The sequence below is a fragment of the Aptenodytes patagonicus genome, chromosome 5 (assembly GCF_965638725.1).
Source record: "Aptenodytes patagonicus chromosome 5, bAptPat1.pri.cur, whole genome shotgun sequence".
Classification (NCBI taxonomy): domain Eukaryota; kingdom Metazoa; phylum Chordata; class Aves; order Sphenisciformes; family Spheniscidae; genus Aptenodytes; species Aptenodytes patagonicus.
This window is the reverse complement of record NC_134953.1, coordinates 81634586-81662137: the sequence shown is the minus strand read 5'-3', so window position 1 is coordinate 81662137 and position 27552 is coordinate 81634586. Positions and strand designations below refer to the sequence as shown.

The 27552-nt window shown below is 35.6% G+C and overlaps 1 protein-coding gene across 1 annotated transcript; it reads right to left on the bottom strand.

Annotated features, from left to right (window-relative positions):
• Positions 1 to 579: 579 nt before the first annotated feature.
• On the bottom strand, positions 580 to 27552 carry KIF14 (kinesin family member 14). The gene is made up of 29 exons (XM_076338275.1): positions 26295 to 27552; positions 25655 to 25909; positions 24122 to 24209; positions 21818 to 21916; positions 20171 to 20223; positions 19787 to 19817; positions 19322 to 19429; positions 18080 to 18196; positions 17325 to 17443; positions 16840 to 17012; positions 16316 to 16463; positions 16148 to 16211; positions 15751 to 15935; positions 14884 to 14986; positions 14504 to 14664; positions 13515 to 13662; positions 12641 to 12793; positions 11926 to 12052; positions 11206 to 11299; positions 10021 to 10159; positions 7667 to 7767; positions 7255 to 7349; positions 6270 to 6491; positions 5934 to 6118; positions 5162 to 5320; positions 4461 to 4580; positions 1900 to 1974; positions 1109 to 1247; positions 580 to 971 (listed from the first exon to the last, which is right to left on the bottom strand). The coding sequence occupies exons 1-29, from the start codon at positions 27401 to 27403 to the stop codon at positions 580 to 582; spliced, it is 4962 nt and encodes a 1653-aa protein (XP_076194390.1). The 5' UTR covers positions 27404 to 27552.

The window sequence follows — 27552 nt, the reverse complement described above, 5'->3', positions numbered from 1 at the left end:
TTAAGTTGCAGTAGCACTACTAGATCATAATGCAGCAGAGGTGAAGCAACAGTGTTAAAAAAATTGGTACCCACATCATCTACCTTTCAAGCGTCTAAGATAGGAAGGCAGTCATCTTATCTAACTGAATGCAACATAAATGTATGTTTCAAGTGCCCTTCAAAGGAATCTCCTTCCACTGCTACACAAGAGTCCCAAATCAAAGGTTTAAGATGAAGAGATGCAAGTGTCCTACCAAGCGTTTACTGTGTTTCCTGGTTATTCCCCAACAGTTTTTAGTTTCTCCATTCATATTATCTCCAATAGATTTTTTTACTTACTGCGTTAAATTATTTCTTATAGGCTTAGGTAATAATAGACTTTTATTAAAACAAGGCACTATATTTTCAAGTCTAATAGCCCCTTAAGGAACTCCATGTTTTCTTGTGAAATTTAGGATACTTATCCTCATACAATCATGTCATTTACTTTCATACCACTTAATAATAATATTAGCAATAAATTTTAGCTTTTTGTGATATGTTGCTTTCCCTTCATCTAAAGGGAAAGAGTTTCCCTGAATTTCTTGATAATAGCATTTTATACCCACTGTATCCTACCAGGTGAAAGCTCTGCAGGAAATGGAGGTGAAGACTGGAGTTTATGGGTGTGTTTTGGAATCCCCTTCTGTTTCCAAGCAGATTCAACTTCATCTGTTTCAGCCTGTCCTCCCCGAGTCTCAGTAGTTTCATTACAAAGAGTTTGAGACTTCAGTGATGGCTGTCCTTGTTCAAGTTCAAAATTCATAATAAGGGAATCAACCAGGGAGTCCAATTCATCCAAGTTCATAAAAGGCATGGGTATTTTCTGGATAGGGTTGTTTGCAGAAGTAGAAGACAAGGCAAATAAACTGAAATAGTTGTTAAAATATCCAGCTATGACACAAATATTTTCTGCAAAACTCCTGAGAGGGCTTGTGTTTCTGTACGACCCTATGAAAAACAAAAGCAAGAAGAATCAAATGCAGCATTTTGCAAAGAGAGACCAAGTAGCCTCCCTCCTTCTTGCTTCACAGGTCTCCTGTAGTCCACAGGTTACCATCAAGACAGGTAATAACCCAGCTAAATACCTTGTAATGTAGAAGAAACAATTTGACAGACTTCAGCTAGGCACTGCTCCAATTCCAAGTATTTTGCAGCAATGTTAGTGCTTTTCTTTATTTCCTGATATAGAGATTCTTCTTCTGGTAATTGAGATTCTATTTCGTTCTGTATTAATAAAGAGCAATTGAAAGAGAATCAAATACATGACAGTATATTAATTATTAAACATGCCTATTATGGATTCAGTCACATAAAACAGGCCAATGCTGAAACACAAAAGGAAAGCGATGCCAAGTCACAGAATGTAAGATAGCTCCAAAAAGAAGTGCAGATTGTTGACAGGAAAGAAAAAAAAAAATGCAAATAGAACTGTAAAAATCCAGAAAAGGTTTGGCTCTTAGAAGATAGATTAAATAATCTATCCTGGCTTTTAATTCAAAATACCAATAACTATGGCCATAAACTATTGCAGTAGTTATAACACAATTACACTAGCATTACTGAACTTGAGGCTTTCAACTTAAAAGGAAACAAATCAGGTGGTTAGGCTGTTCATGATGAGCACAAAAAGGCGGCAGATAAGATACAAAGTACCTCCAGAAATACTTTAAGTAAAACTAAAATCAAATCATTTTGAGTGGAAATGCAGTAGCCAGAAAAGTTAGCGTTCCAATCACACGAATGCCACTGAGACAGGAAGTGTCATCATGCAATTGTCAATGTACAGAAGGTAGTTTCAGTTCCTCTTCTGTTAAATGCCTCCTTTAAATTTAAACCCCAGACTCAAAGCACACATTTTGTGAAACATTTCTCTTACCTTTCTGCAATAAGAGATGTTATTTTCAAGGAATCTGGCTAATGCCACAACATTATCCTTTATTCGATTCTGAATCTACAAAGAAACTTTTAATTATTTTGTACACTTGATTCAAGACAAAAAGTACATTAATATTTTAGAAGGATAACAATGAACACTGGCATACTAATGAGAAAAATACTCAAAAGCAGAAGTAAAGTTTTCTGCAACATAACATGCATTTTTTCAAATAAAACGTAAACTGGTAGAAAAAGTTAACTGTATCTGCAAGGTTTTAAATAACCCCTTAATACGAGAGGATCGAATGAGCAAATCTAAGTATTCGCTAAGGAAAGGTTGTCCTGTAATTTTTGTATCGCTGTCATTCTAAGCGGCAGGGGTAATCTCTTAGTTAATACCCTGGTGTTCTCTCCCCAACTTTGCATTAGTTCCACCAGCAACAAGCATATACAGGAATCCTGCAGATACGTAGGAATCTGCTGCAAGTGAACAGCATTATCTGGAAAGCAGACTGTTCAATTCCTTTTGCTGGAAACATGAAGACTTTGGGAGTTAAGCAAGCAGATAGGAACATAAAAGACTTTGGACAGTTTCACTATTATCTGTAGGATTAAGAATGACAACAGTGAAAACCAGAGTAGGAAGAAATTTTTCCTTTTCTTGAGACAAGGAATTTATCACTCCTCTCCAACTGATTTGAACCTTTTATCCCAGGTCATGTATTACAGATTTTTGAGTAGTAACAAATTCTTCAGAAATAAAGTATTTTGTATATCCCAACTCATTAAGGAGATTTTCTTATGGACCACAGCTCTGCAAATTTCTCAACTTTGAAGAAAAAGAACAAACATAAAAACAGATGAGGCAGAAGACAGGATTGCTCAGACACAGGTAAACTGTCACCTTCAGCCTTGCATGCTGTCTGATATAAAACATATTTATTCAGGGGAAAAGTGGCAGGTCAAGCCTATATATCCCAACACTGAAAGGACGCATGTACACTATGTACATCTAGTACCTTGCTGAAGAACATTTCAATCTTTCCAAAGTATTTCCTTGGAATTCAGCCAGGCTTTCTGTTAAAATATCTCACCCACTAAGAAAGTGGCATATTTCTAAGGGGTACTCTAGCTTGCCTACTGGAATTTTCATAGTGTCACAGAAATATTTTTAACTGTGGTGCTTATTCCTTATACTTTATTCTCTACTTTGCATAACTCCCTATAGTATCATCTTCCTCACGGTTTGTCACCTAAGCAAAGTAAAAGCACAAAATAACAGGCTGTAGCTTAAAAAAAGCCCTTCCAGGCAAAAAAACCCAAACAACCCACTACTGAATTCAGCATGTAATGAGGTCTGTTCTGCTTTAAGTGTCAGAATACACTAGACACACCAATAATAGTATGTTTGTTTCACGAAAGAGCAATTCCTCCCCAGAACAACTCTGGCTTCAGCATACTGAAAAAAAAACCCAACCCCCAAACCTGTTCAATTTGATAAGATATAATTGCTAAACTGCTATGTGTGAGAGAAGGGGGGAAAAAGTACACACACATCTGTTTATTATGAGGTAGTAGGAATATCTCATCTTAAAATTACAAGAATAATTAAATTGAGGTCTTATTATGAGAGATAAAAGCTTCCCATTGATGTAATTCCTTTTCATATCACAATAAATCTGGAAGATGACAGGAACAACTCAGTAATACAATATAAATAATTTGCTGTAACTTTCCTATAAAGTGTAATAAAGAAGTTGCTCAAATTAAAATACCATTGCTGCTTATCAGCCTGGAAGGTATTTGAAGGTCAGCTGTGACTTCTGTGAATGACACGAAATCAAGCAGGACATTTCTGACTTCTGTGCTATTAAATAGCTACTTTAGTCAAACAATTTCCCTCTAAAGTGCCCAATTCATCAAAGTGCTTCAGCATACCCCAAGCGTTAAGCATGTGAGAAGACTAGCTCTTAAAAGATAACACTGAACTATTTTAATATTTAGATAGCATGCTGTTTGGGACTAGGACTGTAAGAACAATGCATGACAAAATGAAGTCTTCAGACTTTCTAATTATCTTCCTGACAACAACAGTGAGTGTAGTAACAGCAGAGGTGATTAGTATTATCAGTATAAACTAACAATTAACTTTCAGGATCATAAAGTGTAACATATTAAATATGCAATCTTTTTACCAAACAAACTTAACAGTAGCATACAGAATAAAAGGTCCACTGGCTCCTTTGCGCCAGTTTTCATATTCTTCCTCTCTTTCATGGTTACACTGAAGTTTTACACAAAATGCCCTCCAATGCATGGAGAAATCATTCTAAATAAAATACACTTAAATGTTCAGTCTACATATGGGTGAAAGGCTAAACACTAAAAAATTCTGCAAGATTGTAGTCAATATTCCCACTTACCATCCATCTCAAACCTGCGTTACTAGTCATAACTGTATTCCTACTATAAACTTTCTAGACAGAATTGCTGAAAAATAAAAGGACGTGATGAAGTGCCTTTAAGACACTGTAGTAGTTTTTAATCTTACTTTCATCTCACCTCATTTTGTGGATATTGTTTCACGAGTTCTTTCTGCACCATTCTTGCTTTTTCCTGTACAGTATCAATGAGAAACTCCAGCCCTGAGCCTACTCCATCATAAATGGCAAGTACAAAGTCCTTTGAAAAAAAAAGGTTCAGAACATAATGATTAAAGGAATTGATATGGCCTTGAATTAAAACAGATTTTCCGTAGTGGGCTAGAAACGTAATTTTGTTTTGAGCAAATTGTTCCATGCTGGTTTATTCAGTCACATGTCATTCTTGGACCACAGGGACTCAAGCACTTTAATCTCCTTTTCCTAACTTTCTTCAGATTTCTGAAAATTCTACGTGGTACTTAATCACAGATTACTGAAATAAGTATTGAATTTCAGTGAAATAGGTAGACTTGTACAATCTCAGTGCAGATACAACCCTAAAAGCACAGTATTTCTTTCTCTTTCTAGGTGGAAGTTATACATATTTAAAGTGCGGTTTTTTTAAGGAAAAAACCAAACCGAAACAATTTCAAGGGTATTAACACATATCCATTTTCACCATAAAAATGAAGTATTACATAAACTCTGAACGTACTTAATTCAGTTAATCAAGTTGTTACATGTAACAATTTGCTTCTGAGCACAGTTAGTGAAAATAAATGTGATGTCAACATTAAAATTACTATTTCTAATCACTATTTCTGATAAACATTTTTTCACCTGTAGACTAGTTGCAGGAATATTGTTCTCTTCAGAAAAGGAAATATCAGCTCTTGTGACTACTGCCAAGTGTCCTATGTATTTCATTGTTTGTTTTACCGTTTGGTTTACTTTGCTCCGTGCTTCTGTTACCATTGAGGATATATCTGAAGAACATCCCTGAGAAATAAAGGCATGTCATTCACTGAAGCTAGCAAGCATCTCTGGTCAAAGAGTACGTGCTTTCTATAATGCAAGAGTTTGTAGCACACAATAGCTTGAGGCATTTTCAGCTTTACACCTTCCTACTTCCAATGGCTTATCTACCACAGCTAAAAGACCATACCTTGCAATCACAGAGAAGAATGGTATCATTATACTTACACAGTTAAAAAAAAAAAACAACCAAAAAACCCCTACTCTTCACAAGGGTGTAGCATGAACAAGAGTAATATTTACCAGCTGCTGGTTTATAAGTTCATAAGCAGTAGCACTTCACAGTCTAAACTAGCATTTGCTGTTGTCACTACATGTTTTTTTTCCACCTTTTATGTTTAAGAACCTATGCTATTGTCAGGGCCTGGGCACAGAAAGGTCTGCATTACTCTGAACTAGCATACAGAAGTGCCAGTTTAGCCAGCAAAAATGCACCCTTTGCTGTTCATCTTCCTTAGGTGTGTCCATTTGTCATTGCATACGTTGGACATTTAAGTGTTTTTAACAAGTCTGTAGTAAACATTGCATTAATGCACAGAACTTCTTACACACAGATGAATTCGTTAATATACTTTACCTGCAATAGTAACTGTAAATAACCTCCCAAGTTCTTTACTTCCTGTTTTATTTCTTCATCAACTTTTATAGATCCAGGACACTTTTGGACATTGTTAAGCCAGAGCTTGGTCAGAACCACAAGCTGGTCAAAAGCAGAGATAATTCTGATGCTGTAGGACTGAGCAGCATGATCAAGAGAGAAAACTGCAAGAGAAAGAGATCTATCAGAAGGTCTCCTTTCAAATGAAAGTAGGAATGTTAATTCTTCTGATAGGCACACATAAGAATGCTTGTGCATCTGAAAGACAAGTCATTAGTAATGTTTACTTTAAACTGTTATGAAAATGAGACTTACAGTTCTCTTGACATTTTTCATCTTGCTGTTCATAGGCTTTTGAAATGGCAGAAACTCCAGAGAAAATGATAAACAAATTAGTTAGGAGACTATCTGCTATGCTCTTTCCTCCTCCATGATTCTGTTCCAGTAAATCTAAAGCTGAACTTATAGATTCTTTGCAAATTCCAGGAAGAAACGATTCAGAAAAGCTTGGGCATATGCTGGACTTATTCTGTGAACCTGTATGATGTAAAAGCAAAACATCTATTAAGAGTTTCTTGCATATGAGTGAGCAGTCAGCATGTCTTTAATGACTATTTTATATTGCTTCTTCAGAATGTTCAACTACTCAAGATAGGAAGTCAGAAAAAACGTGTATACAACGTTCTACATAATTTCTAGATTCAGTTAGTACAAAGACAAATTCCATAGCAAAATTCTTTAACATGAATCCATCTTTTTCACCAATCGAACCTACAGAGACAGAAAATAACAAAATCCAGCCAATCTAAAATAACTACATGCATAAAAATATTTGGAAAACTGAAGCAGCTAGTATTTCAGAAAAAAAGTTTATAAAACCTTACAAAAAGCTTGGGGTACTTAGTAGTTGAATGAATAGCAACAACTCAAACAAACAAAGTCTCCAAATTATTGTATTAGGATTCAGCTTCAGGCAATTTGTTACATGAACTATCATTCTCCAGTTAACCCGCATAGTTAAGTGGAGTAATGTTTTAGATAAATTCCTTAAATAAGGGTCATAAGTGCTAGTTAGAAAGTTTTTGTTGTAAGAAAGCATTATCAAAAATACAAAAACCCCCTACTGTTAACAGCTTGACATCATAAACTTGAAGATATTATAAACAGGACATTTTTCATTTTGTTTTCCAACCCACACTTTTTTTTTTTTAACGACTATTAGAAGTGCCTATGTTTTATACATGTAGTAGTTTCAAATTCTCAGTATGAAATGAAAGGTGTTATGCCGTATAGTAAGTACCTGATATATAGGAAGTCTGTATATTCCGAATTGGTTGCAATTTTATCTCGGACAAACATCCAGAAATTCTCTTGTTCTTCATGAAACTTCTACTTCTAGGAAAGGATGAGAGTGAAAACATGAAAAAACTTTAAAAGAAAAGAATCTCTCTCCCCGTAACGTTCAATGAACATTGACAGATATCAGGCAAACAAAACCAAACATTTCAATTCATGGAACACAAAACCTAAACCAGAGTGAAAGCAAATGTATACGTAACTTTTTATTCAATTTCAAATTTTGACATTATAGTAAGGTGAAAGAAGAATTAATAAATAAAAGACTGCATTAGTGGCACAGAAGCATGTTTAGATGATGAGACAAATTATTTTTTGCTTTAAGTGTAGATGAAGGAACTAGAAATCAGTATCACCTTCTTCTGGAAAGAGAGGAAACTGAGGCACCTGAAAGGTCAGGTTCCCACTCATCAGCAGGGTCATAAAATACATCAGCAGCTTTATTGCTATCATTACTCTGAAAAAATAAAGAAAACACAGGGGAGGAGGAGGGTTAAACAGAAATAGAGTGATAATAAAGCATATAACATATAGATGAAGACAACATGTTCTACTAACAGTAAAACAGAAGTTTTAATGTTTTTTCTTTTGTTAGGATATGTATAATCTAGAAGATAACTGACTGCTAGCCAGCTTGAGGTGTGTTTGAAAACAAACTAAAACAAGCTAAACATTTAGTGAAGACGCCTAGCTACCCAGCATCTGACACACAGGAATGCCAAGTACTAAACTTTTTCACAGCTCTCTCCACATGCCAGATTTATTAAAAATCTGGGTGTATAATTTACAATTTTTATTTATTTTTACATCTGGATTTGTGTAACAGTTTTAGCAATAGTTTTCCACAGGAAATAGAGTCCAATCTCTGATATTGCCAAGATCCAAACAGCTTTTAGTAGTGAATATGGTAATATTTTTCTGTCACTGGAAATACTTGCGTATTACAGAGTTATATCATAAAGGAGTGTTTCCTCAATTTTTTTCTGGCTTTTCTTTGATGGCTTTTTTCCTTTTTGGACAAAATATTGAAAGTTTTTTATGTCAGATATATACTCATATATGAAGAAGTTATTCTTTCAAATAAAAAATAATTTTTTAATGAGATGCAATTATTTTCTAAGGTAGAAAAAAGGAGCATTCCAAAATGTAAAAAGCCCTCATATTTTTTCCTACCAGCACCTTCAGTGCTCCAAGAGTTGAGATTTCATCCTCTGCAAACTTCAAGTATGCTGTTTATGCCAGAACGTGATTTGCGTTCGGAAATAGCAAGCATCCAAATATTTATTTATATGTTATTTGAAGCAATTTCTACTCATTTTTCAATACTGCTGCAGGCTAAACATAACACAGATATTGGAATGAAAAGAGTTTATATGATCAGGAGAATACAAATTCAAGCACAGAACAAATTTAGACAAGCTGTTCACTTAATCTAAAACCTGGTCTTAAATATATTTTTTCCTTTTGTGTATTAATCAGAAAAACCCCCAAACTAGTATAGCATAAAATACAAGATCATTACGATTCTACTAGATTGCTTTGGATCCTTCCTTCACGTTAACCAGCTCTTGCTCATGTCCAAGAACTTTCCTTCTTTCACCCTTTATTATTTCACTGCAGTCTAAAGCAACTTGCAATTCATATGGCAGAAACCAAAAAGCGAATAAAATGCTATGATCAGCCCTGGAGATTGGAAAATCCCAGAATACTCTACTGCCACTAAAAAAAGGAAAGTACTTTTAAGGGCCACCAGATCTGATAGTCTTTTGGGTTTTTTTTGTTAAGTAGTTCTTAGGGTTCTCAAGTCTTCAAGCTCTAAAACAGAGAAAAAAAATGCAATGGAGTGCAATGAAAACACCGTCTGTTCACATGGAGCCAATAAAGATAAACTTACTTCTTATGACACTTCTCTCTTTAGGAGATAAAAAAATACCATTCTCCCAGTAAATAAGAGGTGATACTGTAATTTTATCTGTATTCAATAATTTGGAGCCACTGTCTACCTTTATGTAATTACAGAGATTTTAGCTGATGGTTATAGTTTTTTGGGGATACAGAATCAAATGTAGGCACTGTTCCCACTTCTCTGTTTCTTCTGTTTTACATCCTCCCCTTCGATACAAAAGATAGTATGATATGCTCCAAAACAAAGTACTGCACAGTTAGAGAGGTGCAGTACAAAAATACCCAGTTTGTCTGATTAAAAGCAACAGAATTAGAAAAAGGGATTAATGTGCACCTTAATTGTCAGTTTATTAAACAAGAAATGATGAAAAATGCCTTTAAAAACCTTCCATTTAAGAACCTAAACCACATACAGACAAAAGCAATCAGTAGCATATTAACTTACCAGAACCAAAGAAAAACAGATAGAATGTAATAATGAAAATTCAAGTGATACCTTTAAAAAGTCAAGTTTTCCTGTAGCACAGATGAACAATTAAACAGCTAGAGGAACCACAAAGCAGTCCTTGTTTTACTACTTCACACTTTGTACACAAAATGACATGAACAGTCATTGATTTCTACTGTCCTCTTTCTGTGTGATGGACAAATGTGTGTACACGTGTTTATTAAAGAATCATGTGTCTTGACGTTTAATCACATAAACAAAAAAAATCCCAAGTTTTTCCTCCTGTATGATTATCAAAATCTTATCTTTGACAAAATACTACTGATTATTAGTGGTTTTTCTTCAGTTGTTACTGACCTCATAGAGTTCTTTCATCGCTGCTAGTTTGCATTCAAATTTCTCCAGGCTCCAGAAAGTTGCTATTCCCAGTTTGATGTTACGAACTTGCACCTGAACAGAAGACACTGTTCCTGTTTTATCATCAATTTTGTCGTGCCTAAGAATTTGAGAAAGTTAAAAAAAAAAAAAACAATAAAGACAAAAAACATTATTCATATTGCAAAAATAAACAAGGTACTTGTAGATAGGATTATAACAGAGAATACAAATTTGATTACAAACACAGAATTACTTGAGACATCATGTATGTCACAAAACATACAGTAGTGGAGCCTTTAAAATTATTTTTATGTAACGGAAAAAAGGAATCCCTGCGTTCAGAGATAGAAGTAGATACTAGCACACAAATTCCTGGCTCTCAAGAAACTCAGGACCAAAATACATGCTACAGAATTCTACCGGCAGACTTCTTGTTGAAGGATATGAAAAGACAACATCTGAAAAACAAAGCAATACCTACACCTACTAGAAAGTCCTAGCTTACCTGCATTTACTGTAGCATTTTTTTGAAATGATAGAGAGTTTCCTCTGCACTAATATATCTCTGCTCGCGCTAAGAACACGACCAATATACAGGTCCACTTCTAGAACACTCTTCAGCTACGACTAGCAAGTAGCATGGCATAGCAAGAGATCTGTGGAGTGAAAAAGCGGGTCCCAAGCACTCAGTATCCACTATATGCATGTTCTGAGATTTTTCCTTTGAACTACCTCTGTCGTGGTCCTGTGAACTGAACACCTCCTCGTGGCTGGCACATATTTCCCAGTTTAGTTTTGCCCAAAAGGAATGCAGTTAGTGTGCTTTAGGACCCCTTTAATATGAGAACCAAAGCAGGATGGACATGGGCATCAGAAGATTCACCTCCAAAGCACACTCGATCCAAAATTAATTGTCTGTAGACATACCTTTAAAGTCTTGATCTAAAATTCAAATTTGAAATTCACATTTCAAACTAACAAGGCTAAACTACACACTTAACTAAAGCTAGTTTGGAACAGTGATTTGTCATGTTCAATTTAAAACTGTGAAAAGAAAAAAAATAAACAGCTCACTGCACATCCAGAATTCACTCCCCCCCCTTTTTTTTTAATATAAATATATATTATTATGTATACCCCCTTATAATTAACTCAGATACTCACCTGTAGAAAACAGTGTTTTTCCCTAATTCATTACTAATGGTGTTGGCCTCTTTGATCATCACAGATAGCTTCAGAGAATTCCAGTTAAGTGGAACTAATAAAGAATATAGCACATAACAATTAAGCGGATCAAAACAACGTGATACAACAACTTCAGTATAAAAAAAAAAAAAAAAAAAAAAGGGGGCAAAAAAAGAAACCACAACCAAAAACCTTGAACGGAATTTAGCCTACAACAGTTCTGTGAATTCCCAATACATTGGGAAAAAATTACCCTCCCAGCCAAGATAACCCTTTATAAAAGGTCAGGTAAAGGGTATTTCAGAAATAGAGGCATAACACCAGACACTATATATTAGACTAATCTGAGATAGGAAACTAAACAGAATCAATTCTGTTACTCCAGTTTCCCCAATGAGTTAACACCTAACTAGTTCAACCAGATGGGGGAAGAACTTCTAAGTAATCGGGGTAAATACAGACTACATGTATATCCAGCTAACCACCCTGAGCATGATTAAAACAGAGCTTTTAGCACTGTCCGATATATACGGGTTATGAATGGAAAGGATCATAGCAGCCAAAAGGCTCTTCTTGTTTAGGATCGCTAGAGAAGCATTAGAGGAAGAGAAAGAGCTTCTGGATCCATATCCACTAAATCCAAGCCCACCAAGCAAAGAGAAGTCAGCATTGCCCTTGCAACATTGTGTATATACGTACTAGTTATAGTTTTATTCCCACTTCCACGATTCTTCTGAAGGGTGTGTATTTCTTCAGCAATCTTCTGCTTCTCAGCTTCCAGAGCTTCAAGTATCTTTGCATGACGAATAGTATGATCTTCTAGAGCCTGGGGGAAGAAAAAAAAAAAAAAATCCCAAACTCTGAATTCTGTGTATTTAAGCAAAATTGTTTGTTGCTGTCATTTTATGGAGTCTCAGAACAGAATGAAATTTATATTGGACATCTGCCATATCGATATGAAACCCTCCGTCTTCAAACTCTGACAGCTTTCTGGTTTTGCTTAGATATTGACACGCTTAAAAAAAATACTGGAATTAAAAAGAAACAACTTTAAAAAGTCATATTTGTTGCAGCAGTCAGATATATATGAACACCAGCAAAAACACAGTCATTACTTACATTAATCCTTGGAGTCATAACTTTAGGCACAGGCAATGGTCAGTAAAGTTTGGTACATGAACAAAACAGTCCACATTATATAAGAAATAAGGTCAGCATTAGTTTATCCCCAAATTTAATACAATATCATATTCAAAGTGTAAACAAAACATCTGTTCTTTTGCATAAAATCATGTAGAAAAATACTTCAGAAACATTCCACTTACAAAGATTTATTTAAAAAAAAAAAAACACACAAAACAAACCACAGTTTATCACAAAAAGCTTTTTTTTTTTTTTTTCTCCTTCCAATTACCTGCTTGGTAGCTAAGGCCTCCATTTCTAAACGCTTCTTATTGAAGTGTAGTTCTAGCTCAAGATTTTGCTTTGCCTTCTCTAGCTCCTGTATTTTAGTTGCAGCTTTTTGGTTATTCAGTTCTTGGATTTGCTTCTTACGAGATTCTTCTCTCTAACATAAAAAAGGACAGATGAGAGGAGGTGTACCACTCCTACAGCATTTCTGATCCATCCCTTAGGCAGATATTAAGACTTATTTTCACTTCAATACATTTAAAACATGCAGCCCTTGTGGACTACCTAGTCCAGTGTCAGCAATGAAAGGTTATATCCCAGTTCACAAGCATCACATTATGTCTTCTAGAGCACATTTAAGAAATAATATACTCCATCATTATTGTTGTTTTACCATGATGTATTCTTCTACGTAGACTTATATATATTGTAAAAGTATTTCAAAAGACTAACAACAAAGCAGCATGCAAACTTGGAAGAAAAAAAAGAAGCCATATTAACTAAAATACTGTAGTAATTTTAAAGTCTCATAGAGTAAGTTAGATTTTGTAGGGATTTTTCTTCATATACAAGTTACACCCTCATCAAATTCACACTGGATTAATATTTTAGTTCCTGACTAATTCTATAAACCAAAATCCCTAAAATAATTCTGAAGGGGATACCTTATACTTTATAACTTCTTGTGTTAGCAAGGCTGATTTTTTTTTTAAAAAGAAGAATGAGGCTTAGCATTGCCTAAGACACTGTTACAATATGCAAGACCAAAAAACAAAACACCAAACAAAAAACCCCAAACAAGCAAATAGAAGCCCCATACTACAGCTTCCGTTTCATTTTATTGGTAAGTTCTATGTAACGATGCAATGGCAACTTACCACCTCTGCTTCCAGTGATTTTATTTTGCTTTCATAAGCTTCTTTTTGTGAGGTCAGTTCTTGCTGAACCATCTCTTTCGCAATTTGGACACTTTGCATCATTTCTTCCTTGGCTTTGAGTCGTGCCTCTTCAATTTCTGATTCAAGCCTACAAGTAGAAGTATCATACATTTAGAATGCTGGCTTTAATCTCTTACAGGCTGCATAGAGTATTCTAGTATTTTCTTCTATCACGACAGGAGCCTCCAATTTTAACAGTAAATATGAGGGTTTGTTTTGTTTTTTTTAAAAACAACTTTTATACTTCACCTAGATATTTTTGATTTCATAGGGAAAATGTAGACACTCGTAAAGATGGAAGACATTCCAGAATTTTAAAATCTACTTGATTTCCATATTTATTTTATTATGCACCTTTAACAAAATTAAGAACTGTAATAGAAACTCACTAAATCACATTAAGATGCAGAAAAGTAAATTTTAAGTCAGAGCCTTGCGGTTTTATAACTCCCAGGAACAAAGCAAGTACAAATAACACTTTACTGTCTCTCAAATTCTCCACCATCACAGAAGACCAAGGTTGTAACTTTGGGTTCTTCTCTTTTCTTAAAACATTTGCTTTTCAGGCTTTAAATCTCTCTAAAACATCAAAAGTCAATTTCAGACTCATTATGTGCTTGGAAAGAAATGTAACTGAAGAGATACACTACTTTGAGGACCTCTGGAGGTCAGTGTTTCTTTAATAGTGGTCTACATTCTTGACAACTGGACTAGATTGTGGTGATCACCTCTTAGAGGTATACATTCATTTCAGCTAAGTCTGGGACTTCCATTTCCATTATAAATGGAGTTAACAATAACCTTGCTATTTTCCAACTTTCCCTTATTGTGAAATAATTAATAATCTTAAATTTCTTATTTCTTAAACTTACTGCACGGTTGCATTAACAACTGAATTTATTTTTAGAGCAAGAAGATGCAGTACTTACTGTGTTCTCTGTGCAATAAGCAGCTCATTCTTTGCAAATTCAAAATCTTTTGGACCGTCATGCAAAACCATAGTCCCACAAGATGGCCTTTTAACTTTCTGAACTTCTACTGGATGATTAAACCTGAAATAATGGTCTCCCCCAAGGATCACTCGATCACCCTATTGGGAACAGGAGGAAAAAAAAAGTTTGTTCTCTTTTAGATTTATAAGCAAATTTACAGTGCTTAAAACATAAAAGGTGGGGCTAGAAATCAAAGAGGAAGAGACAAATGTTTATGGTTTCAGAGCCTTCTAAGAAAGCTTTAATATTACAACTTCAGACCGCAGGTTAAGAAATCCACACACGCACATATTTCTTTTACCAAGTCAATTACTTACATGATGCAGAACTGTTGGGTCTAAAATGCATTTCCCATTCACGTATGTCTTTGCTTCTCTCAGTGGAATAATACTCACTTTGCCAACAGTATTTTTTATAACACTGAAAACAAGAAACGTTTGCGATATCAGTAGCTCACGTTAATTGCAAATGATGTTTCTTAACAGACTAAAATTCATGCTTTAGATAGCATCCTGTTCTTGTTTTTCCAGATGTGGATTGTGTTCATACTATTTAGTTACAACATACATAATTAATGGGTGACAACCTGTATTTTAGAAGAGAATCGATATTTAAATCTAAGAAGAATCCACTGCTAAAATATCACTACAATACCCTGTCATCTGAGCATTTCTTTGATAATGCTTGATTTCCCAACATACCCACATCTTTCATGTTTTTAGTAATTTATTAGTTAAGTTTCTTCCAGCATTTTCTCTAGGATCAATTGCATGGAACGCACTTTAAACAGTATTTCTGCAATACGGCCAAGTTGCTCTCTACTTTTAGTTTTAAGTAAGAACTGTCAAGGCATTTCACTTTTCCATTGAACTTCATGTAATAGAGTTATCACACAGCATCATTAATCAGGTCCTTCTCCAGCATTTCTGCACAAATAGAAAATTTTGCTACATGAATGAAATGAACAAAGAAATTAAACTACCTTGGTCAACAGACTTCTAGAGGGAACAGAAGGAGGTTACCTTAATAATTGAACAGTACAAAAATTATCCCTGAATACTATTTTCCTGGTTAGAAACCCATATTTTGTTACTGCCAGAAGGAAGAGTGACTCCAAAAGAAACGGAAGGGTGAGAAGAAGTATTTCCTGCTCTCACTTAAAGTATAAAAAGAACACTACATACCAATGGTTATCAGCAATTAGCACTCCGGAAAGCTGGATATCGTGTTTCGAATTTGGTGTATACCTTCCAACTGTAGTTTCGCCTTCTTTGATCATATACAACAGCACCTCAGAAAGCTGAGGATCTTCATTGAGATTGACAAGGTTTGGTAAATGATTGTCCATTTTGAATGCAATTCCTGCTTTCTAGATAAAAGAGAGCTCTGCATAAAAAGCAATTTACTTTGTGCATTCAAATATCTATATTAAATTTTTCTAAGAAGTCACAGTAGTCTGTTAAAAGAATAGCATTAAGGAAACCAAATCTTACAACTATTCTAATTCTTCTGCAAGGCTTGCTGATGTTATACTTTCTGTACTATCTCCTATAGAAAGTGAAGTGAAGAAAGAAAACGTACCTGCAATTCTTTTATATCTTCTAATTTCCTTTTCTCTGCTTGTTCAAATTTTTCTTTCCAGGCCCTTAATATATTGAGGGGAAAATAACACAACATATTAGGAGAAAAATTACAGCGTATACATTTTACCATTTCTATTTTAAAGTAAGACATTAACGACTGCCCGACCTTTGCATTTCTGCCATGTCCCTCTCCTGCTGGTGCAATTTTACCCTCAGAGATGTTACTTCCTGCAAATAACGTCTGTATTTTTCAGGATCAGTGTTCAGAGCGCTCTTCTGAGCTGCCTTCAGTTTTTCAATTTCAGCTTTCAATTCTACATTAGACAAACCAGACACACAGTACACAAAAAATGAAGACAAAATAGGGTTTAGACATTTCAGTACGATACTAGAAAATTCATCCTGTTATTTAATCAAAAATGAAACACCTTTCCCCATTCCAGGTTCTCAAGCATAGCCTAAGATATCATCTGAACTTTGGCAAAAAAAAAAAAAAATGCTCACAAAGAAGAATAATATTAAAAGGAAGATATCCTGGGTTGTATTCACCTATTTGACAAGTGGTCAGTCAACACAATAGATTATTAGTAGTAACAGCTCTTATTGAGCAATAAGCTAAACACACATGCAAATGAAAAAACCCTCAAAGGCTGCAGATGTCAACCTCACCTCTGCAGATGTCAACCTCACCTCTGATCAGCTTGGCATTCACATCTTCATTTACTTTAGCAATGTTGATAATTGAACAAGCTTGTTTTGCATAGCGAAGAGTGCTGAGTGTTTCTTCTGTACTGCTGGCAGCTGGACTTACTGTGGCAATCATAGCAGTTTGTGAATTTCCACCAAGACTTTCCTTTAACAACCTTCATTTGACAGGAGAGTAGAAGTCAATCCCCAGCCCCCACATTGAAATAAAAATTAAACTTCTTAATCCGAACAGATTAAATACAAAATACTTAGGGTCTTGCTACTTATTTGAGAGTGATTGTTAGCTACTTAAAATACAAACCAAAGTCCTGTTTGTTCTTCACCTGATGCAACAGGCTAATTTCTTCCCTTCAAAGGTCACGTGAGAGAGGGAGGGAAGGAAGGGAAGTTATGCCTCCTCAATAGAAGAGGAATCCACAATCTGAGAAAGCCTTTACTTATATATAAAAAAATTCTGGTGTACATACCAAGTAAGGACAGATTCCCGGTAAGGAATGAAAGTTTTCTTTCCATTTCGAGATTGTTTAGAGAGTGCAGAAATAACCTTTCCAAGGGTTAACAGTGATTTATTAATATTCGCACCCTCCTACACAAAGCAAAAATAAAAACAATTATAATACAGTTGTTTTCTTGTGTGATGTTATTGACTGTACTGTTGATTTAATTGTGCTTATTCAATGTATGGTACAGCTGTACCATATTAAACATCACCACTGATTAAAAAACAACAATAAGATGCAACAATATCCTAGAAGATCTTCATTTGGAAAGAACAGAGGCCCTGGCTTTAAAATAAGCAATGTTAAGAACCATCAAACTTATGAAGGCAGCTTAAAAGAAAATCTCTCATTAGAAACTCTATTTACTTAAATCCAAAAAAAAGGGGCAAGCCCCAGCTCCGCGGGATATCTGATTGATGGTCTGGAAAGTCATGCGGATAGTTTTTCCTCATTCCTTCTAAAGCATCATTAGGCCTGCATAGCAAGGGGAGTGCTGTCCCAAGCAAGATGTGGCCTGCCGTACTGCGCAGTCAGAACAGCTTTTCTTAGGGCCATCCAACCCTCACTAGCAAAATGCTATGCAATACTTGTAAGCCCAAGGGCTACATATCCTTTTATAACTACAGCTTCTGCCCAAGAGTCCTGGTAGCTGAGGATGCTTTGTAGTTTAGGGGTATTCTTTAGAGTCGATCCTTTTCCACAGATTTCCAATCCTGGTTTACCTTCAGCCTTTCTCCAGTGGTCTGAGCTGTTGAGCAGCATTCACTGCCAGCTAGATCAATTAGATTTATGTGACTGGTAAGCCTACGATCACATTGTTCTTCATCCACAAATTCTACCTGGAAAAGAGGGAGATGTTTGCATTCGAACCAAAATAAAAAGCCTGAGGACAAACAGAAATCTAAGAAGCTGTTCACTTTAAATACATAAAAAAATTGACACTTCCATTTACTTTTTGACAGGATACCTTCAGGTACATCCCTTGAAGGAGACTAAGTTTAGACTTTTAACCATAGTATCAATTGTTTACGGTTGAATAACTGTATAAGCATAAACTGCACAAACAACAGATTAGCAAACTGTGGGTTTGGGTCTGAAGTTTGACTATTGTGGCTATCCAAAGCCCATAGAAATCAGTGTTACTGACTTAGACCAATGAAGATCAGTTAAGTAGCCAGTGGAAAAGTCTCGAGACTAGTCCTGATAGAGAAAAGAAATAATCTAGTGGTGAGAATGGTGAGGGGAAGAAGGAAGGAGAAGATTCGGAAATCGGGCCAGAAAATTAAACCAACCAAGAACAACAAAACCACCAAACCAACAAGTTATTCATGAATGGAGAAAATTGACAGACTGTAGACCTCTGAGGACTTCTACCCATTTCACTTCTGTTTTCAGGCTCATCTCACTAAGTCAGGTTTTGTCTCTTACACATCTGTAAATCAGATGAGGAGTTGTAGTCCCTATATCCTGGAGACACATGGGTGAGAGAGGTATCCTGAAGCAAGGAAACATTTACTCAGTGAACTGTGTTGAAACTGAGCAGAAGCTGCATCCCCTACCGTTGTTCCAGCTCATCACCTGCACGAACTCAGCACAGCTATCCACCTTGCATAGCCTAACCTTCTTAGAAGCTAAGTTGTGTTGGTAGCAGTGTGAAATCAGGTCTGGTCTCAATTTGGATTCCAGTTACGTCTCAAAACTCACACTCAGAAGCTTGGAACTACTCCTAGATCTGCCAGTCTAGACATATTTATATTGCTGCTATAAATATATGTAGCACAGAGACATGAGAATCTACTCAAAGCATGCAAAATAAAACACGTTTTGCTGTGTAGAAAGCCATGTTAAAATGCCCCGTGCTTTACTCATCTTCTTCAAGTATATTCTGACAACAATTTTCTAGGCAGCACACAAAACAACTTTTTACTACCTGATTTGAACAGATATAAAACACTCAGCAATACCTTGGTTTGCGTCATGACAAGGGTGAAGACAGAATGAGATCTGGAGCTCTTGTCATTCATTACTGTAGCAGCTGTTGCTCTCTGCTTATTTCCTAGTTCAAGCCAACTCTGTAAGAGATAAAAGTCAGGATGTGAAACCAAAACCTACTTTGGGTAGTTAACTGAAGATTAAAATGTTTGCAAATAAAGTTATTAACACAAATGATGACTCTATAAGGGAGGAATTAAAACTTAAGATTAAGAGATAGCCATGTGAAGAGAGTGACACTTGCCTGTATGCATCTACTTAGCTCCATTATATAGGACTAGTCTTCATTGTCCTTTTACAAAATCAGCTGAAATATCACAGACTACTGGGCAGTCTGTAAAGCATTTTCTTCCCATCCATGGAATTAGTTTCCAGCAGTGAAGGAAGGAGCAAGTAGAAATATTTGTATTTCCTTTTGGTAACCAAATAACTCTTACCTGGATATCAGAGTAAGAACCGACAACATTCCTAAGGTGGGGGAAAAAGAAAAGTTTGGGTTCAGACTGTTTTCTTTCTACAGTTTTCCCTGCTGCCTGAGTTCTGAAACATTTCCCCAGTTACAGACAAAACACAAATATACCATGAAAGCTCCAGTTGTCTTGAGACTTTCACACACTTATTTCACTAAAGCAATACACTAAAGGAAATACCTCAAGTCGAGCTAGACATGGGTACGCATTTTTGTAAAACTATGTGATACTAAGATCTTGCCTCATTTACTGGTGAGTACACAAGCTTTCACAGAGCCTCAAGATAATAATTAGCACACTCTTCCAGGATTACACCATACATCTATTAAAATGAGAACAGTTAAGACTTACACTGTCAGGCCTTCCACATATGGTCCTAACACTGGATGTTCTCTTACACGAAGCTGGTGAGAATAATTTTAATAGAAAAATTATTAGGAGTGCATTAGTCAGACCTAGCACTCAGGAATACCTTAAAATTAAGAGAAAGTCGATCTACATCGCTAGTATGATGTTTTGTTGATGATAAACTTAGCATGAGTCATCTAGAACAGTATTTTCAGGAAGATACCTACAACTGAATTTTTCTGGCTGCCTGAGAAATCACAGCAGGCTGCACCAGGCCATTGCTCACAGAGTTAACTGCAAGAACATGTATCTTATAGAAGATATTTCTGTAAGGGGGGGGGGGGGGGAAATCTTTTCTGCAACATAAATCTATTGTTTCCAAGTTAAGTAACTTAGCTCAAAAACACTGACAAAACTCAGATGAAAGCACTCCTACTATAAACTAGACAGTAGAGTGTTTACTTCTATGTAACTAGTCCACATAAGTCCCAAGTTTAGGATAAAGGACTTATTTCAACAGCAATTTGAATGTAGTGTGTCTTCTTTATAATAAACTAATACTCATAGTTCACACGAGTGGCCTGTATAGTATTCAATATGTCAAAGTACAGAAAGTACTTTTTTTTTTAATAAATCAAACATGATAAATTCCTTCCCTACATCCCCTACTTAACACAAGTTTCTTTAATTTATGGTTTTACATATTCTAACACACAAGCATTAAAAACTAGCTAAACTAGTTTAACTAGTCATCCTGAACTAGTTAATCAGGTCACTAATTCCCCCCCCCCCCCCCCAGCTTCTTGGGAAACAACCAACAGGAAAAAAAAAAGAACTTCCTGACAGCCCCATGGCTCTAAGCAGTAAGTTATCCAGGGCAAAGAATCTGAAAGATATTATCCATCTTGGTGCTAAGCCCTTATATGATAGTAGTTTTCTGTAGCTGGGCAACGTAAATACACAGAGGAAACAAAGTGGGGAAATATTCTCCCTTTGCAAATATTAACATTTTTTCATTAATATACTATGGACTGCAGTTAGATACATAGACTCAGTGGCAAACGGGCATCCCAGCAGATCAACTATACACAGATATTTTCAGAAAGTGAATGGACATTTCAGTAGTGCTAAGAACTGAGGAGGCTGATGGCTCAAATACAATTAGGCAAATACTTCCCCCCCACCCCAAACACCATTGGAAGCCTCCTGACATCTCCATCCTTCCATTTTAGAACTCCATCTAAATTACAAGATTATAACTTGTATTATAATTAATTATATTGCACAGAAAACTCTTAATATAATCTGGAGATGTAGATAAATAATACTCTCAGATTTTTTTTGTAAAGGCTGATAAGATTATCTTCAATAAGGAGAGATGTTAACAACAATTTTGAGAGATTCTGCTGAATCATTTTGTTTCTATTCCAGCAAGATTATTTTTTTCGCTTAGCATTTCTGAAGTGCCAAGCATTTTGCTTGAAGTCATATAGTGAGGTGGTTTTTTTTTACCGAAATGCCGTTATTCACAACAATCTAAGGTACTTAGATAACGAAACAATGATCACTTGTCATTTGTGCATTTTTGATTACAGAACAGATGCCTCTACTTTGAGATTATGCACATACTTGTTTCTGTGAGCAACTTACTGGTTGTTTCTTCTGTCCGCTTTCAGCTTTAAAGACAAGCAAATCATGAATTTTCTCATTGTATACTTCAAAAAAGCTCATTTCAAGATGATACAAAATCTAGTAAAATTAATAATACAAGTGTTATTAATATAGTCCACAAAACATTTTCATCATCCTTTGCTTCAAAAGTTAACCTAGATTACCAGATCCTGCTATTCAATGTTACAAGCATTTGTATTGAAGGGAAATGATCCTAGAGAAATGATCCCAGAGAAATCCAAGAGAAATGATACCCTAAACCAGGGATCTATTGCCAAGAACACAATTTATTGGAATTCCATCCACAGCCATTCCTAGATGATAGCTATCAAGCTTAAAAAAAAAAAAGTATATACATCCACCTCAGAAGTTTCAGTGTTGGTTTTTTAGTACATGAAAACATGGTTTTGTTTGCACCTGCAGTAGTCTCATTCCCTTAGGGATTGCGCTTCTACAGCACGATACATGTAACAGAAGGCATGGATTGATGTTGTCAACATCCTGACATGGAACAGAATGACCTAATGGAAAGATAAACCTTGATTCTACCTACAGCAATTTTAAAGCAGTACTAAACAACAAAACTTTTCAGGAAAACACATCTCCTTCCTCTGAAGGTATCCAGGTCTTCTTTCCTTTTTTTTTTTCCTTTTTTAAATAAAATGGAATTTCCTTTAAGAGACAAGGACGATTGCAGCAAAAAAACTAAAACACTGAAGTCAGAAATACAAGATTCGAGACAATTTGCAGCAACAGAATCACTTATTCAGAACGCAGAAGCAAAGGAATAACAAACATATCTAGCAGCTCTGCATTTTTTAGAAGTTATACTCTCTAGCCAAACTCAGTAATAAATAACCTTCGCAGATTTCTCAGCGTCTATCAAATCTACTGTAGGATCAGAATATTACGTGTTCACTGGTACTAGTATTCAAAGTCAAGAATTCAAGCATAAAGCAATACAGAAATTTGGAATAGTTAAAAATAGAAAAGTTTGCCTGCATAAGCTTAACTGAATGTTAAGGTCTACAGACCTGCAAGTCAGTCCTTACAGTCATGGACAAACATACAGAGAAAAAGAATACAAAGAACAGCCCTTGTCACCAACATGTTTTGCATCAGATACTCCTTATCCAAGAAGGAGCGTAAATATAAGTTTCTAAGCCTTTTCATAATTTTAAGAGACATTCAGAGTTTCTAACCACAAATTATGATTTGTGTTAATACTACAGAAAGCTTTAGGTGCGCAATTCAAATCTCAGGCGCTGTACTGTAGTGAAGCTGGTTCCTCAAAAGTGATTCTGTACCAGAAATTCAGTCTTAGAAAAGCCTCAACAACAGTCAGACAGAAAAACAAATATACCTGAAGAATTCCCACAAACAAACCCCCTGCATTCTCAGTTTGGATCTTTTCTTCTTAAGACATGAAATGAGTAGTTTAAATTTGTTTTCCCCCCCAAGAGTTTAAGTTAATTGTGTCTCCAGTTATGATTCTCTAAATGTACCGTTACTACACCAATTAATTGGGGCAGAAACAGAATGTAACCCTTCATTCTGGAAAGGATTACTACTATGTTGTTTTTAAATCCACATACCATAGCCCTAGGACAGGAATTCAAATCAAAATACATTGTGAGCAGATGAAATGTTCCCACCCCCTCTCAGAAGACCACTCTTTCATGTAGCGTTATGTATGAATAAAGATCTATTCTCAAAACAGAGAAGAAAAAACGTTATTTACAATGAAAATTTTAAATTCTTTAAAAAAAAATCCAGGTGGGGGTAGTTGATTTTTTTTAAATTTCAGCAAGAATACTGAGCTAGAACACTAGAATTAGAATACTATTAAAGTGTATTTCACTTTGATACGTGACAATATTCAAAGATAAATTCATATTTTTTGAGTTCTATTTTATATGCCTCCACTGAAAGTATGGAACCCACTAGGATTTCTTTTCACCTTTCCTTACATCTTATCTTGTAAGACATGCTATACAGAGGAAAGAATCCTAGTCTAGTGACACATCAAATATATCATGCTGACATTTCTTTTTTACATTACTGTCATTAAGGAAACAAAACAATGTTGATTTTGACTATTTAGGGAATCCTGTTAATCAGAGCTACTAGCAGAAATAAAATTTGAATCAGCAAGAGAACACAGACATTAATAAATAGGTCAGCACTAAGGTATAAAATGAAAGAATGAAACAGGTATCAAAATACTGAAATGCATCAGTTTCCTCATAATTCAATGTAAGGTCAATAGCATAAGCATACTACCTGTTGCTTGTCTATTTGTGCTATTCGAGTGAAAAGATCTTCACAAAGTCTTGGAATTATTCCTCGGTCTTCATCAAACCCCATCATCCTGTAGTTACAAAAAGAATGCTAGTTCAGTTTTGCAACCCTCTATAGCTAGTTTTAATATTAATTGTATATCTCTAAAGTTGAAATGCCATATGCTTCTAAGTTATAGAAGTAATAAGCGACAGAAATAAACCTGATCTAAGTTGGTGCTTGTTTGAGCAGGGAGTTGGACAAGATGACGTCCAGAGGTCTTACCTAATTCATCCACTGAGAAACGGGTTGAAAACCAAAGTTGAACAAAAACCCTGCAGCAACTGAAGAGTAAGCTTTACTATAAACAGTAAACCTATAGACCTTTGCATGCATTTTACACTCTCTGCATCCTGCCAGTGCAGTAACCTAAGCCTCTCTCCACCTCTGGCGTAGTTCTTTCCTGTCTAGTTCTGCCGCTGCAGAACACCAGTGTACCAGACTAATTCAGCTACAGTCTAGAGACTCAGGCAGCCACACAACATAGTTGTCAACAGACGTTTGTTGTGTAGACCTGAGACAGTTATTACTGATATTAATTTCAGCCTTGCTGAAAATACAAAGGGGCGAAGGTCAGTAATTGTCTACCTGAAGGTGGAGGAAAAGAAAAAAATACAAACCTACAAATAGGATAACAATTGCAATATTGAGCATATCTTTCTTTTAGGCCAAGGTAAATAAACATTACAAGTGAAAATAGAGTTTCCACTTAAAAAGAAAATCCTACCTCTGTATAAGTTCTATACCTATGATAAATTGAGTAAAAACATAAAATTGTGATAAATTGAATAGAAACATTTCTGATCCTCAACTACATATTTAGAAGTCTATAGTACTTCATGGGAATTATAAACCTCATAGAACTGATTTTAATAGATGCATGGTTAGAAACAAAACCATTCACTAGGCATTCTATTGAAAAATATACACAAGGTATATGAAATTGGCTATAAACCCTCAAAACGTTATTTGTCTGGGATTATTTTGGGTAAAGATTAGATGTCAAATAAGCAGTGCCACAAACGTGGATTTATTTATTTATTTAAAGTTCTGAAACAGTCAGGACCATAATTGGAAAGATCTCTGAAAGGTCTTTTCCAAAAAACATAATATACTTTAGAACATGTCACTTCACGCACAAAATAATAAACAGTGGTGAACAGCAGCACTGGGAGAGCCCAAGAAGCTCTCAGCATTAATAAAGGTTTTTCTTCACTAAAATCTCTGGAAAGAGCTTTTATTTTCTTCACTAGACCTAGAAAGAGGTCAGTGTCAGATACATAAAAATATTCTACAGCTAACTTTATCTCAATTATTATAAATATTGTTTTAATTATTTTTGTTTTAAAATATGCAAAAACATTTTAACACAATCCAATAACTATGAATTCTATTCCATATAATCTCTTTTCATTACTATAGATTGCATAACAATTAGCTCCTACAGAATTTTAGCAGTTATTATTAGGAACTTACGTGTATGATTTTCCAGAACCAGTCTGCCCATAAGCAAAAAGACAAGTGTTATATCCCTCAAAAGCTCTTTCTAGGAGTGGCACTGCCAAAGTTTTATAAATCATTGCTTGGCTTGCAAAATTAGGGTGACACTTGTCAAAAGACCAGAAAGAGAAGTCATAACTGAAGCTGTAAACTTGGTTTGTGGCTGGATTCCGTACAGCTGTCTCCGAACCGCTCATGGAGATTACAGGGAGCGAGTTTTCATTTTTCTCTCTGAATGGAAGGGGGGAAAAACAATTAAAAAATTAAAACGCATAAGCTACATGCTTTAAGTTAGTCATTTCAATCAACTGCCTTATGGAAAATAAAAAGTTCGGTAATCGTTGTTAAAAAAAACGTTTGATGACCATACAAAGTATTCAAGCTCAAAATACTTCAGCTAATGAATATGTAAAAAATAGCCCCAAATACCCGTAAAGTGAATTCAACCTCTTAATAAAATCTTTATCTTGATGTTGCATGAAATACCGGCTAATTTTAAAGTAGGTATTACATCCTTATTGGGTCAATAATTAAACAGTTCAAAAAATAGAAAGCAGGAATCAACATACACTATAAAAGCTACTATTAGCATCAGAAATAAGTCCAGGATACAAACCTGTTACTGAAAGGCCGTACACGCACAGCTACAATCACTTTGCTGTTTTCCACTTTGAAAACATCTTTCTCAGCGCTACTGCTCTCAGCTAGAGTTTCTGCGTTCTCTTTTGTTTTTGAGCTTCTACTCACAGAAGGAGAGCCGAAGACACTAGTTTTCTTTTTGGCTAGAATTTGAAGATGAGGCGTTCGTTTATTTGAAGCAGGCAGAGATGGTTGATCCTGAGAAGTGCTGTTCTTTGGTGTAAACTTAAACCCTTCTGTTGAACCTTTTGTTGGTGTCCTTGGTCTTTCCAAACCGTTATGTTTTATAATCAAGTGTTGCAACCTTTGCTTTCCAGCTAGCTTATTTATATCGCCTTTTTCATTCAGTTGTTCTCCCGATACCCTATTAATACATTTTGAAGTAACTAGTTGTTCTGATTTAGGAACTTCATTTGGATATTTTGTGTCAGCAGCGCTTGTCCTATATTTTAAACGCTTGCAGCTATCATTTTCACACAGACCATCAACAAAGCCAAAGGAATCCTTGCTGTTCAGGTTACACTGCACCTTCGAGCTTGACTGACCCTCAGCTAACTTAAAGCTTGGTTTAACATCATGGGTATCATCCTTATTAATATTTGGTGGAAGTGCAATCTTGTAGTTTCTTTGTGCAGCCGAGTCATTATTTTCTAGTCCAGGCACAGTATTCTGATTAATTTTACTCTTCTCTGTGGAGCCAGTCCTCACACGCCTCTGCAGAGTAAGTTTTTTCTCCATTTGTGTATTTTCCATGCCCTGTGTTGCGATTGCATGCAATTGTTCACTACTGGACACTGATACTTTGCTTGCTCCAGTTCTCCTCTGGAGTGTTAATCTGCCTTCGGGTTTAAATGTGGTTGATGTGTCACTCACTTTTTTACAGGCTGAAATCACGTAGGTCCTATTTAGTTCCTCAGTCTTATTCTGAGAACATGAAAGTAGACTATCCTTTTCTTCTCCTGACACCTGCGATTTCAGTTGCTGCCCAGATGTTTTGTTGCTGGTATTCTGTGAAGAAGTCTTCTGCAAAGCGGTAGTACACTGTGCCTCAGAGAGGCTTCTTGCAGGGACTGTATAAATAGGCATTTTGTCTTCCAGCGAGTTAACATTAGGTTTTTAATAAGTACACCACCTTTACTAAAAGATTATTTCTAGTTGCTTCTTCTTATGGAATCTGGGGAGACAAAGCAAAAATTTTTATGATGCTCACGTCCAGTGCAACTTATGTTCCGGTG

Excerpts from the sequence above, each read along its gene's own strand:
- KIF14 (XM_076338275.1), bottom strand. The coding sequence starts at position 27,403 with ATGCCTATTTATACAGTCCCTGCAAGAAGCCTCTCTGAGGCACAGTGT. Across the intron at positions 20,224-21,817 it reads GCGGACAGAAGAAACAACCA|CTTCGTGTAAGAGAACATCC; the intron begins GTAAGTTGCTCA and ends TATTCTCACCAG. Across the intron at positions 11,300-11,925 it reads TGGGAATAAAACTATAACTA|TTCCACTTAACTGGAATTCT; the intron begins GTACGTATATAC and ends ATTCTTTATTAG.